This window comes from Ziziphus jujuba, chromosome 12 (assembly GCF_031755915.1).
Source record: "Ziziphus jujuba cultivar Dongzao chromosome 12, ASM3175591v1".
Taxonomy (NCBI): domain Eukaryota; kingdom Viridiplantae; phylum Streptophyta; class Magnoliopsida; order Rosales; family Rhamnaceae; genus Ziziphus; species Ziziphus jujuba.
This window is the reverse complement of record NC_083390.1, coordinates 10,394,179-10,408,909: the sequence shown is the minus strand read 5'-3', so window position 1 is coordinate 10,408,909 and position 14,731 is coordinate 10,394,179. Positions and strand designations below refer to the sequence as shown.

The 14,731-nt window shown below is 31.5% G+C and overlaps 2 protein-coding genes across 2 annotated transcripts; one reads left to right on the top strand and one right to left on the bottom strand.

The window, feature by feature from the left end:
* Window positions 1-2,847: 2,847 nt before the first annotated feature.
* On the top strand, window positions 2,848-5,832 carry LOC107428835 (uncharacterized). Its single transcript, XM_016039428.4, has 4 exons — window positions 2,848-3,036; window positions 3,157-3,599; window positions 4,556-5,159; window positions 5,243-5,832. Exons 1-4 carry the CDS (start codon window positions 2,935-2,937, stop codon window positions 5,699-5,701), a joined length of 1,608 nt encoding a protein of 535 aa, XP_015894914.3. The 5' UTR covers window positions 2,848-2,934; the 3' UTR covers window positions 5,702-5,832.
* Window positions 5,833-5,967: 135 nt separating this feature from the next.
* LOC107428850 (protein IQ-DOMAIN 29) lies at window positions 5,968-12,328 on the bottom strand. Its single transcript, XM_016039441.4, has 7 exons — window positions 12,169-12,328; window positions 11,537-11,669; window positions 10,453-10,743; window positions 9,290-9,457; window positions 8,803-8,883; window positions 6,855-7,902; window positions 5,968-6,322 (listed from the first exon to the last, which is right to left on the bottom strand). Exons 2-7 carry the CDS (start codon window positions 11,618-11,620, stop codon window positions 6,291-6,293), a joined length of 1,704 nt encoding a protein of 567 aa, XP_015894927.3. The 5' UTR covers window positions 11,621-11,669; window positions 12,169-12,328; the 3' UTR covers window positions 5,968-6,290.
* Between the last annotated feature and the right edge of the window lie 2,403 nt (window positions 12,329-14,731).

Sequence of the window (14,731 nt, the reverse complement as noted above, 5' to 3'; positions counted from 1 at the left end):
ACAAAAGAGTAGGAATGTTATGCTTGAAATGCCTATGGTGCTGGATTCATAATTTCCAGCAACATAGTTCCACTATTTATCTTATATCTCAGGTTGCAAATGGAGTTTTGGGCTGAAATTTTGAGGGATGTCTACAGACATATATAGAAGACTATGGTTCAAATTTCAGGTCCAAATGACATGGGAAAGTCCATTTGCTATTCCAAACAGATTGCTGTATCTGATGGGCCCAGTATGCAGAGTATGGGTCAGCTTTGGAGCTCTTGGAACAATATTTATTGATGACCAAGGATGCTTCAAACCAAGTTTCATAAGCAGATACAAAGGGGAACTAAGTAGGTGAAGCTAGTTTGGTTGTTTACCCAAACTAGTTAAACAATAGGAACTTAGTTCAAACCATGTGCCATTTTTTACTATATTTGGAATAGACATGTTGCAGCTGGTTTTTGACTCTTTTGTGTATGAAAAGTTAGGTGTTGACCATTTCACTTTTTAAATTTCAAATACTTTACTCATTTTGTAAGCTCACATGCTTGGCATGTGTGAACTAGTTGTAATTTCAAGCTTATATTGTAAAATGAATGAAATGGCTACACATCCAAGCCTTATTTTCAAAAGCCAACATGTTCCTCTTCTTCTTATCTCTTCTTCAACACCTGAGAACACTCTAGGAACCCTAAAAACCAGAAAACACCATAACCAAAACCTAAAAACACAACTCACACACAACCATTCCCAAGAGCATCACCAAAAGCTTGCTTGTTGCTAACACTTCAAGCTAGCTTGCTCTTGGTCATAACCTTCTCACCCCAACACTATTACCAGATTTCAGTTACTTTTAAGCTATTTGTAGCCAAAAAGTTGGCTTTCCATACATCACATACACAATACTAAACGTCTGTCCTAACTCCTTATATAAATCCTAACAATTCAAACATCCCAATATTAATAATTTTCCTCCTTACATGTCAACACTAAATTAATTATCTTCTTTATAACTCATTATATATATAATGAATTATTATTAGTTGGAAACATGTTGGGGTATAATGTTGAGTCAGAGATTTTTAGTCTAGTTAGCAGTTGAGCTGGTTATTCTTGAGTTTGTTGTAACAAAAGCTGAGCTGGCAATTACATTTGTTTTTGTTAAACTGTTTTATTTAGTTGTTGAACAGGTGTCGTAGCTTAAGATTGTATAAAAGCTACTTTACCAAATGAAGGAAGATACAGAAGCTTCTCTGAGAATAATACAGAGCTTCATTTTCCTTTCCTTTCTCTTTTGTTTTCTCTCTAAGGCTTGAGTTTTTCTTTGATTTTCTTGTTTTCTATGAGAAGATGTTGCAAAACCTTAAGGATGATACTTTAATTAATGATTTTAAAAACAAAAAATTTAGTTGAGCAAATAGACACTCAAGCATTTGTCATATTCGTGGGTTCGCAACATAAACTAGCTTATATGCCCAAGTTATTAAAAATGTATTTGCAACACACACGTTATTCCTAATGTTAATATAGCAAAAACATATTGAAGTTTATTTTATTATATTTGGATTATATATTGAAGGTTTGGTAACTATGGGATGTCTATACCTATCTAACCAAGTCGGCCGGAAATTGAAAATCCAATTATACAAATTATATATATTGATTTTGCTGTTAGTTCTATCCCCTATAGTAATTACTATTGCTGATCTGTCAGCTAGCTAGCTAAAAATAGTTAAAGTTAGGCTTTAGCGGAAACAATTGAATGCATTAATTAATAGATCAATTTCAAAATATATATATTTTTTAAAAAAAAGCTATTACATATCTGAACCTAAATTTATTGCATGCATATTTGTTGCACTCTAAATGATATATTTTCTTGTATCCATAGGTTTGGCAAATATGGATTGTCTATACCTTTCTAGCCTAGCCGGCCGGACATTAAAAATTCCAATTAAAGGAAAAATATTTGATTATTTTACAAATTATATATATTGATTTTGTGGTTAGTTCGATCCCCTACTAATTACTATTGCTTTCTATCAGCTATCTTGTTAAAAATTGCTAAATTTAGAGTTTAGTTGAATGCATTAATTAATAGATCAATTCAAAATAATTAAAACAAACAAGTTATTTCATTTGTCAACTAACTTTATTGCATATTTTTGTGCAATCTAAAATGATATATTTTCTTGTATTTATAGGTTTAATCCGATAGTAAAACCACTACAAATACACAAAAAGGTCGTCGAAATGGACTAGACTTAGGTGAAATTCCATTTCATTTTATTTTTGAGTAGCGTGTCTGATTAAAAAATTTCGCCCACCTATACCTCCGTCATCGTTGTGAATAGCCACAAATAACTTTCCTCATAACACAACATTTAACTAATTTTGCCAGATTTACTAAAAAAAGCTTGCATAATTGAACTAAATTGACAAAAAAGAAAAATCAAATTTAGATAAAAATATATACATAATCCAGCTCAAATAAAATCTTTAATATGAAGATTAACATGAGATTTTTCTTTTTCAGCATTTGGATTGTATTAAAATTTAAGATTTAAATTTATATTTATTAATTATTGGATCTTGATAGAGTTTATTTTTCTTAAATAGAATTTTAGTATTTTACTACTTGATTATTTTTTTAAATTTTAAATCCTAACATTTGACATGATCCAATGATTATTAAAAATGAACTTTAGTTTAATAAAAAAAAAATAAATCTTATTTAAAGTTAATAAAATAAAATAGATCTAATTTAAAATTCAAAAAAAAAAATATATATATATATATATATATCTACATATAAAAACACAATATAATGAATAAACTTTTATGAATCTGCAACTACAAGATCATATGGATTTCATATAAATTTTTGCATACAAGAAATAAACCTGAAGCCACAAAGGCTCCTCTTTAACCACTAATTAAGGACTAGCCATGGCTTGTGGGAAGACACAGAAGCATGTTATCACCTTCAACATCATAGTCGTCATACTGCTTTGTTTACTCACTTCTCTTGATAATACACTTGCAAATATCGTAAGAAATATTTCATGCCTATCGAACTAACTAATAACTTCCAAAAATACTTTATTATACATATATATAACTGTCTCTCTATATTTTGTTTTATATGTGCTATATCCTATATGGTTGAAGTGGCCAAACCACGGGAGTGATTTAAGAAATACAAGGAACGCAAATGGAGAAGTTCGAATCAACCCACGAAGCGTATCGAACTTGCGACTACGATGGAAATTCTTTGCTGGTAAAGATATTTCAGCAACCCCTTCAGTAGCAGATGGAGTGATCTATTTTCCATCATGGAATGGAAACTTATACGCAGTGAATGCCTTCAATGGTGCTCTCATATGGAAGCAGAATCTCACTGAGCTAACTGGACTAACTGGCACGGGGATCACGGTCAATGTCACCGTCTCCAGAACAACACCAGCGGTAGCTGCTGACTTGTTGATCGTTGGAATATATGGACCTGCTGTTGTCATCGCTGTGGCTAGATCAAATGGGAGGTTGGTTTGGTTGAGACAAATTGACCCTCGTCCTAGAGTCATCATAACTTGCTCTGGAACTGTCTACTTGGGGTAAAACTAATCCGTCTTAATTTCTTTCTTTTTCTTTTTAATAAGAAAATACTATTTATCATAGTTAGTAAACGATCATCAATAGGATCTAACAAAACTTTTTTTTCTTTTTCATGTTAAAGCAAATTAATGATTCCAATCACCAACTCTTTTAGCTTTTATTTGGTATATGAAGATGAAAAGTATTTAACATGACTTTTATCTATATTATTATCATATTGGACTAAAGAATTCTAATTTAAAATCATTGACCAAGAAAATAATTGATTTGATATTCCAACATGGATGTTAATTAAAAAATATATATACCGGTTAGGGTAGAAAGAATGTATAAATGGAAGGATGACAAAAAATTTAATTCACACATCTTTCTTATTCAGTATGGATGGAAGTGAGAAGGAAAAAATTAAATTTAAATTATTTAGTATTATATTCAGTCTGGATGAAAATGAAGGAAAAAAACAAAAAATTTGGTCATTAGTTTTTATTTTCTTAATGAATAATCTTAAAAATCTCAAATTGTTTATCAAATAATATGCTAAATGGTGTGGTAGTATTTAATTGAATTATTATGTTGTTTCATTTATTCATTTGAAAGTTCTCACTTATTCAATTATAGATTATTTAAATAATATTTCATCTACTAATTAGTACTCACATATAATTTGGTAAATAATTTGGTACCTCAAACAGTACTATTGTTACACTCAATTTGAAAGGGATTTGATAATAGTTACGCACATTTTATTAAACACCAAATATTTCCATCCTTCAAAGGGATTACGATGGATTTAACATTCATCCCTTGTTTATCCCTCCGTCTCTTACCACACAAGCAAATGACTTTCCACCCCTCTACTTATCCCTCTTTCTTTCCTACCTTCCACTTTTTCTTTCCACAAAACATAGCCTTAAAATCTGCTTTTTAACCTTTTTTTTTTTTTTTTTTTTGAAAGGGCATTCTATGTGGGTGTTTCATCACTGGAAGTAACATTACCAGCTAAACAATGTTGCACATTCCGAGGCAGTCTAGTAAAGCTAAATGTCAGGACCGGTGCAATTCTTTGGCAAACTTTTATGCTTCCCGACAATGGTGGAAAATTAGGAGGTTACGCTGGAGCTGCAATATGGGGAAGCAGTCCAGCCATCGATATATCCAGAAGACATGTTTATGTAGGAACTGGGAACCTCTACATAGCCCCACCAGAAGTTCTAAGATGCCAAGAAGAACAGAACAATCAAACAGGAAAACCAAACCATCCTGATCAATGCATTGAGCCAGATGTCCATTTCAATTCAATCTTAGCGGTTGATATTGATTCAGGGAAGATCATATGGTCCAGGCAATTGGGTGGCTATGATGTATTTTATTTTGTTTGTTTAATTCCAAATAACCCTGAGTGTCCTCCTGGCCCCAATTTGGATGCTGATTTTGGAGAGGCACCTATGTTGCTTACCACACATCGTAACGGAAGGAGACGAGACATTGCGGTAGCTGTTCAAAAGAGTGGCTTTGCTTGGGCTCTCGACCGTGATAATGGAGATATTGTTTGGTCTAAAGTAATGTTGTTAGCGAATTTGAGCACTCTGCTAATTTTCGTTTTTTCTTGTATTTGTTTCTATAAACTAACTGAATATCGCAGTTGGCAGGACCTGGCGGAAAGGAAGGAGGAGGGATATGGGGTGCAGCAACAGATGGGAAAAGGGTGTATACGAACATAGCAAACAGCAATGAAGAGAAGTTTACCCTTGCCCCATCGAACTTGACAACAACCGCAGGCGCATGGGTTGCTCTTGATGCAAATTCAGGGAATATTTTGTGGTCAACGGCTAATCCAAGCGATGACAAAGCCATGGGACCAGTCACTGTTGCAAATGGTGTTGTTTTTGCTGGGTCTGTAGCTTCTAATGGTCCAATATATGCCATGGATGCAAACAGCGGAAAGATTTTATGGTCAAATAATACTGGTGCTACTGTTTATGGAGGTGTTTCAGCCGGTTATGGGTGCATTTACCTCGGAAATGGATATTCAGTCGGCCTGGCAAAGTTCCACCCTACTTGGACTCCAGGAACTTCGCTTTTCGCTTTCTGTGTTGCATGAGAGACATGCTAGTTATAGCAAAGAATTGTCAACAACTATAAGCTTCAGGAGAGGTGCAAAAACATCTCCCACAGAAGCTCAATGAAATAAGATCATTGTAACAGACTTAATGACATATTTACCTCATCTAGCAGCAAAATTATCGTGATGGGATAAAAACAAGCATAACTTCCCAAAATTATTGTGATGGGATCAAACCCTAAAAGAGATTCTATTCAGAAATAGGGCATGTCATAAACCCAGAAAGAATAAGATTCAGATATCAATTTCCAGTAAGAAATGAAATGAAACTGTATAACTTGATATCTCAGAGTATAAACTTAAAGCCTTTCTCACATTTTCTGTATGATAAAAGCTTGAACAAAAAAATAAAAATAAAAATAAAAAGGAAAAAAGAAAAAAGAAGGAAAATTATACAGCTGAAGCCTAAAAGATACCAATCCAAACACTCAGACATAAATGCATGTACCTATTAAGAAGACACACTGGTCCTACAATTTATACCTAATAACGACAACATGATCCAAAGAACCTGCAGCTGAGTTGAAATTCCCTCGAGATATTTCCTCAGAATAGTAGGTTTTGTAGATCACCTCCTCCACTCTGGTTGAATCACCTTATCTGTAATGACCATTATCCAAAATATGAACAATCAGAAACCATAATTTACAAATTAGTATAAACAAAAATAGTAAAATTCTAATATTGCATTGCACACAATACAAATCTAATTTTCTTTTTCAAAATTAGCTAACCTCCAAGTCAAGCAAAAACGTTTCAGCAGTTTGGGGTAAAAGAGGCAGCTTATAAAAACAGGTTCAATATCAGCTACTGAAATACTAAAATATAATAGGATGTCATACACGGTGTATAGATGGCTTGGAATCTTCTTCGTTATCTGGTGATGATGAGAGCATTAATTTTATTGTCAAAAACACAGTTTAAATTTTCCCTTGTATATATATATATATATAATAAAAATAAATTAAAAAAAAAATTTTTTAAAAAAAAAAAAAAAGAAAGAAAGAGGAAGAAGGTTTATGTGGGATAAACATGACCACGTGGCGTTTGCCTCATTCCTGGGCCAAAGACATAAGAACAGGGCACAAGAGAGAGCAATATTAAGGAATCAAGTTCACTTCTTAGTTCTTACCACCACCATCTCTACAAGATGACAAAGATCTGTCACTTTTGATGAATCCTCTACCAGTTGTTTGAACCAGTCTCTGTGCTCGAGGTGATAGAGAACTCAGCTTGCTATTGGTGGAGGAAGACAAAGAATGTCGTCTGTTTGCAGCATTCTTCTCAACCACATCCCAGGAAAACCTCGGGGAGCCTTGTCCCCTCAGCTTAGCTTTTGCAGATTCAGTTGGTGCCATATAGCTCGGTACTGTGGGTGTGTTATGCAAACCACTTTCTTGATGATCAAATTTTGCGGGTAAAGAAGCTCTTCTCTGGCTTGTTTTCTGGTTCTCATTGCCAATACAATCATCCTTAGAGCTTAACTCCTGATTTATCCCCTGAACATCATCAGTTTTACAATTGCTCTCTATAGGCTGCAAATCAAAAGAAGGATGACAATGTAACTTATCAACTGGATCATCTGCTGTTGGAAGTACCACACTCTTTTCAATTTCAGATTGCTTTGAAAATGCCACTCCCAAATCTTCTAATTTTTTGGCAGAATCACTAGTGCACTGCTCCAAAACATCAGGGGCACCAGAGCCTGATGATTTCCTCATACTAAGTTTTAGTTTTCCATTATTAACCACTGAATGATCAGAAAACTCTTTTGTGAGATCAGGAGCTTTTCTCAACTTACGCTTAACTTTCTCACTCTCATTTTGTGGATGCTCCTGACCAGAATTAACTGAGTGACTGGTAACTTTCCTCAAATTGCATTTATGTTTTTGAGAATCTAAAGTTGAACAAACTGATCCATTTTCAACATTGGCCACAGATGTTCTCTTTACACTTCTTTTTGACCTACCTTGTTCAGCTTCTCCCATTTGAAAGCTCTCATGCTTTGTTCGAGACTTTGAGTTAAGATTCTTCTTTGGTTGTGAGAGATTCTTTGATTGTGAGAGAGGTTCCCAAAAGCGAGATCTGGTCCAACGCTCTAGCCACTGCAAGGCAGCATTAGGTTCCTCTGAAGCATACTGGAGACGTAGAGGAATCGCAGTAGGCAATGATGCAAGAAGCTGAAAGTAATAAAAATTAACACTCACATGCTCAGTTGGACCATCCATAATAGCATATAAAGAGGTATATACAGATCAATATATAATATAATACATCTTTCTTCCTCTCAAAAGACAATACCAAAACCAGTATTACTAGAACATCAGAACTGGTTTTAAGTACTATAACAGTATAACTTGCAAATCCTGTATATTTAGGCTCAAATATACAAATGCCATTTCCAAATATGATTTTTTCATAGTGATACATAATTTGTGCACCTTTCCTATTTACCGAATCTATGATTTATTTACCCTTAAAAAAAAAAAAAATGGAATCTGTGATTTAAACAAAGATAAAAGAATTAAGGGGGGAAAAATAGAGAAGAAGAAGAAGAAGAAAAGAGCACCAATATGTTCTTTCATATCATATTAGGATAAAGTGGTAATTGGCTAAGTTAGAGAAAACAATGGCAACTTACAAAATTATAAACTAATTAAACCGATTACAAATTAAACCGATTAACTTACAAATCATGCTTGTGTCCAAAATAAAACTGGTAGGGTATGGAAAAATTCTAATATCTGAATTTAATAACCTGTTAGCATGTTGTATGCAATTTAACCTTGTATTAGTTTTAAAGAAATTTTAGAAAAAAAATTAAAAAATTATTTATTAAAAAATAAAAAATAAAAAACCATGTGTACCCGAAATTCCCCTATGTTCAGGAGCTAAACACTAGCACTATGTTCTCAGAAATTTCAAAGATCTACCCTCCTTTGATTGTAAGTAAAATCCAGTATAATTATGAGCCTTGTACTATGTAATAAACTTAAAATAATTTCAGTATGTTTCCACAAATGGCCTTATAAATGAATCCAAGACAAGCATATTTAAGGCAGTACCAAAAAGAACCTCACCTTGTGAACAAAAATATTTCTAGACAGCCTCTCCATCTGAGTAGATGTACTTAGTCCAGGAGACTTTGAACATTTAGCATCCTGGTGCATCAATAAATGTCAAAATATAATTTATATTAAAAAAAAAAAAAAAAACAAAAATCAAAAAACAAAACTAGACTGAAAGTAGGACATGCAGCAATCAGCTATTACACAATTTATTCACCAAAAAAAAAAATATATATATATATATATCATACAATTTTGTAGGATACATATATCTTATAAACATTTTAAATTAACAATCTGATTATATGACATAATTTACATACATCTCATCAAAATATTTAAACTTGCCAACTGATTATTTTGATTTAGTGATATTATCAATAACAGTAAAAATCTTTTGACATGAAATAATTATATTCCACATTTGCTGCATAAATGAATTTCGAAGGTTATCTCAAATTTCATTGGATGCACACCAATTCCAATAGAAGAACTTCACCTTACGACCACGAACTAGTGCCACCTTACGACCACGAACTAGTGCCTGAAATTTAATAATTCCCCGTATACAGCATAACGTGGATACAGCTTGTCTTCTAACCAAGTGACCACGAACAAGAGCTTGCAGTCTTATGATGCTCTTAAGGGTTCGAAATGCCCGGCGAGCCTTCAAAGATATTATGGTGACATTAGTAAACATCAATTATCTTGCCAAAACAAAAGTAGAACATTTAATCACGTAAAGTAGTTATCAATTACCGAAAAATAAATTCAGGAAAACAAGGTTTAGGTGATGATAAAAAAGATAAAAATATAAAATATAAAAATATAAAAAACAATGGGAAAAGCCTCTTCACACTTAAAGGAAAAACTTTTGTTTAACATTTCCCTAAAGACCACCTATTTGCTCATTTACCAGGTTCGGCACAAAATCATAGATAAGCTCTATCAGGGATTGCCAAGCATTTGGTACTGAGTTTCCTCCTCCATTTTTAGTAACAAAATGAACCAGACGTAGGACCAAACTGAGAGTTAGTGTCATATTTACTCTGGATTTTGAGCAAATTATTATCTGTGTCCTTAATTAACATTCTTATATAACAGTCCTTTAGAAACCTATAACTTACCACTAGCAAGGGGATAAGTCATTTCAGTGTAGAAGGTTTCCTTCTTAGAAAACAATGAAAGAATTGAACATAGATGCCTGTGAATGGGAGCCACTTAATAATTCATCATTCAAGCCATGATATGTCATAAGCCCCAATAGCTTTTTCCCAGTTTGTCTCTATATATGCTTCTTTCTTCTAAAAGAAACAATCAAGTTCAAAATAAAAATTATCAGGAAAGCTTAGCAAATTTTTAATGGTTATGCAAGAGTGAAGTTAAGTACATTGTACAATCTTCTATTACTTCTATAAAATAGAAAAAAGTTTCAGAAATTTGCATAAGGATGAAGCGATTAATTTTTAGAATGTAGGAGTTAGCTTGAGGGTTTTGGATTCAGTGTTCAGGGTTTAGGGTTTAGGCCTCGGAGCTTGATAATTTTTTTTTCCCCCTCTGGATTCAGTGTTAAGGGTTTAGGGTTTGGATTTAGGAAAATAGTTGGATATTTAAAAGACGAAACATATACACAGCTCACCGTCCAGAGTTTCAGGTAAGTACCACATAACCTCTAAAAGCAGCCTGTGCCTTTGTGGCAGCTTTCTCTAGCTTGATTTGGTCTGGATCTTCAGTTGATGCCGAGCTGATAATAGCTTGCTCCTTACCATCTTCCTTTGCATCAGAAAGAACAGGTCCATTGTTTGGTAATTTGGCAGCCACTCCATTATCTAATTCCCCTTTATTATCAGCAACAGTTCCAATCAATGGTGGAGCAATAGATGGAGCATCCACAGTAATGTCAGAGACAGATAACTTAGAAAATGCTGATTCATCCTCTTTATTCGCAGATTTCTGTGCAAAAAGTATTAGAATGAATATGAATCAAAAGTGAAACTTCTAACTTCAACTACAAGTATGAAAATGAAGCCAAAATTCAACAAAATGAAATTGATTTTACACAAATGACTAGGCATGAGAATTTGAGTTTCCACTTTCAAATCCATCTACTACTACTACTAAATGTAAACCCTTAAAATTAGAAACAATTTAAAGAGGGTGAGTTCCCATCGCAAATAACTATTTTATGCCCAGTTCAAAATTTCCTTTCTGCTTTGTATTTACTTTCTTCATATGCAACAATGATAATGCATTTAATTAGTCTCCCGAACAACCACATTGATGTAAAAGCCATTCAAGTACAACTAGGATAGTCAACATTAAGCAAACAGGTTAGGTATGCATACACTTAGCCCATACGAGAAATATGCTTTACAACATAGTAACATGTCAAGTTGTAGCCAAGCTAGGAAGTCCCTTAAACAAGTCCCACTACTTAGTATGCAAATATCTGAGGCAGAAATTCCCGGTTTAGGATATCCGTTCTTCTACCTCAAGGCAAACACCAGTATTGTACTACATATTGTTTGGAAAATAAATGGTAAGATAATGCATGCAAATTATTTGAACATTCCACTATATTTTCACCATAAAATCTAAGACCAGACTATTGATTAATAATTTCAATGAAGCAAACGAAAAAGATATGTGCAAGCCTAAGGAGACAAAGTCCAGGTTTATACTGTCCTCCTGAAGACCAAATTGTTCCTCGATAACAGAATATCACAACCATACATAAACCTAATACCTCTCTTCTCTTTGAATAATTGGACTTTGATGATTTCTTCCCAAGAAGCAAGTTTTTGATCCATTTTCCCGGGGATTTTCCCATAGCATTAACTTTAAATCTGACCACTGCAAAAACCTCAGAACTTTCACAACTGCATCAGCAAACACCAAGGACCCGTGATGATATATCGATAAAAAATTACCAAGCAAAAGCTGTTAATTTGAATAAAAACAGAATCACAAAACCCTTAAAAAAAAAAAAATGGTTTCCATATTTAAATTTAAAGTTACAAACCCTAGAGTCGAAATGGGTCGAATATCCGACAAAAACCAATTTCAAGCTTCAAACAACAAAAATAAACGGGGAAAAAAAAAAAAAAACAGTGAAATGAAGTAAAAGATCCGCTGCTGCCTAGAACCAAATGTGATTTTAAAAAGAAAATTGAAAAAAATATCAAACGGAGCGGTTGAGTTGAGAAACAAAGTGCATTGGATCTAAAGCATTAACAAGCAAAAACAAACCCCACAAAAAAATAAAATAAAATAAAATTTCAGGAGCTCGAAGAATGCGATGAAGAAGAAAGCTAAAGAAAAATATAGAAAAAAAAAATAATGAGAAAAATAGGAAAAGCGGAAGTAAAAAAGATATACCATAAATGAAGAAGAAGAAGCGGTGGGTATAGACTGTAGAGAGATTTCAGCGAATTCCTGTGACTTGTGCTGTGCTCTGCTACTGAGTACCTGAAGGGAGTGTGTTTATTATAGTACCTGAAAATTTTAGGTAAATAACAAGTTTTCGTGTTTATTTTACTCAGGTACCAGAGTCATTTATTTTGTTTATTTATGGAAAACAGGAAAAAAATAATAATAATAATATATATATATATACATATATATATTTTTTAAAAAAATACAGAATTATCAAATTTTTTTATTAAAATTTTGATATTTATGATTCGATAATTTTTAAATAAATTAATTAAAATTATGTATAAAAAATTGTATATTAATAATTGAGTTTATTAAAAATTTTATATAGAGATTAGGTTTGTTTTTTATATTTAGAGAGTTAAATAATTTTTTTTATTTTAATTTTTTTAATTTATAAAACCTATTTGAAATTGTGAAAATGAAATAAAACTCTTTGAAATAGAAATGAAAATGTTTTTAAAAAGTTTATATATCATGTATCCTTAATTATTAAGATACTCTTAAAAGAATAGATGGAATGCAAATTAATTTGAGTCGATTAAAATAAATATTTTTTTCAACACTTAAAAGTGTAAATAAATATATATATATATATATATATAAATTGAGATGCATTTATGAAGTTCAAAAAGTATTAATAACAAAAAACAAACTTAAAGACATAAGCGTAAATTTATATAAAAGGAAAAATCAAAAGGGTATTAATGCAAAAAAAAAAAAAAACCCATATAGAAATCCATTTAATGTAGTATGACATAACGAAAAAGAAAAAAAGAAAAAAAACCAAAAAAAAAAAAAAACGTGGTATGACCTAAACCATATTGTGTTCTGTTAAATTCAAAAATTATAAGCAATAATTTTACTTTCAAGAAATAAATCAATGAAAAAATAACTAAGGGAAATATTCTTCAATTTTAGAATAACCTATATGATAAATATTTTTAGGAAAAATAGAAGCCATAATCATCAATTGCTACTTTTTCGAGACCTTCAAGGAACATCTTTTGTTGTGAAGAGGTGATGATGAGGCATAATTGGGTGATTGGGGAGTATGATAGTTCCACTAGGAATTTACAACATTTATGTGATTTTTGTAGGAAGGCTTTCCAAGTTGATAACTTTTATATTGTTTTTCAATACTATGATGATGATAAGAATTGAATGATTATTTATAATGTGGTTGAAGTGAACCAGGATTCTCTCCGCTTTTACGGAAATGGAGAATCTCTAATTAGATAAATAATATAATATTATATGTTTTGAATAATTTTGAACCATTGCATTATCATCGTTAATAATTTGAATAGTTTTAGGAAATAAGTCATATAGTTAATAGTTTTTATATTTATAATTTATTTTTGTAAAGCTCTTGGTTAATTTAAATATGAATATTTTCTAAATAAATATTAAATACAAAAGTATTTCTATACATATGGATAAATTTAAAATATATATTTATCTATATATATATGTGGATAAATTTCTAAATCAAGAAGCCACCAGAAACTGTAAATCAAAATCTTTTTTTACCACCTTTTTTTCTGAAAAAAACTACGAAGTTGTTTGAATTATTGAAAAGGTTAATGTAAATCCTAAACATTTCATTGTGGTAGTTTATATTCTTTAATTTATATAGCTTGCGTTTATATATCAGTTATTATATTTTCTATTTATTTTATTTTTTTTGGGCCAAATAGTTATAACAATATTTGATTTGGAAGAAAGAATAACAATATTATTGATATGGTTTTCTATTTGAAAAGTATGTATATAATTTTTAAAGTAATAACGGAAACTAATGTCATTTTAAAGTTAATAGAAGTTTAGAAAATTGCTTCATGTTATGTAAAATGATTAGATTTAATTCTAACCATTAGATTAATATCATATGATGTGGCATAAAATGCTTCAATTAAGATTCTCCATTTCCATAAAAATAGAGAGGTTCCTAATCAACTTAAGTAGGTAGCTCTTCACTTAAATTCCTTCAAATGCATTTATATTTGCTATCATCATACTAAATGAAATAATCAATTCTAGTCAATTGATGAATTCAGGAAAGTAATTTATATAAGGTGTAAGGTAAAGTAATATCGTATAATTACAACTATCACTTGCAACTTATAAACTGAATAATCTATAGTCTTGCACAACATCAAGTAAAGCATATGAAGCAAATGTTACAAACCTGATCTATTACTTTACAAGTCCAATTTTATGGATTCCAATTTTGGAAAGTCCCATTTGTATCTCACTATGCACTCTGTAAGCCCTACTTGTGAACTCCATACGGTTATACCATCGTATAAATACAATCTTGACATTTAATTTTTTAAATTGATCAAAAAATTAATAGAAATTGACAATTGAGTCTGTATATTTAAAAAATATAGAATATAAATGAAATAATGATAAAATTTAAAAAGTATAAATGAATTTTTCCTTATTTAAAATAATGTAAATTACATTCTTTTTTGGTGAAAAAAAAAATACATGAATAGCA

What these genes read in the sequence shown, in the direction of transcription:
- LOC107428835 (XM_016039428.4), top strand. Translation starts at nt 2,935, where the DNA reads ATGGCTTGTGGGAAGACACAGAAGCATGTTATCACCTTCAACATCATA. An exon ending in ATAATACACTTGCAAATATC is followed by an intron (nt 3,037 to 3,156) that starts GTAAGAAATATT and finishes ATATGGTTGAAG; the next exon opens with TGGCCAAACCACGGGAGTGA. An exon ending in GAGATATTGTTTGGTCTAAA is followed by an intron (nt 5,160 to 5,242) that starts GTAATGTTGTTA and finishes TGAATATCGCAG; the next exon opens with TTGGCAGGACCTGGCGGAAA.
- LOC107428850 (XM_016039441.4), bottom strand. Translation starts at nt 11,620, where the DNA reads ATGGGAAAATCCCCGGGAAAATGGATCAAAAACTTGCTTCTTGGGAAG. An exon ending in CACTAGTTCGTGGTCGTAAG is followed by an intron (nt 8,884 to 9,289) that starts GTGAAGTTCTTC and finishes TTGATGCACCAG; the next exon opens with GATGCTAAATGTTCAAAGTC. An exon ending in ATCTTGTAGAGATGGTGGTG is followed by an intron (nt 6,323 to 6,854) that starts GTAAGAACTAAG and finishes TGGTCATTACAG; the next exon opens with ATAAGGTGATTCAACCAGAG.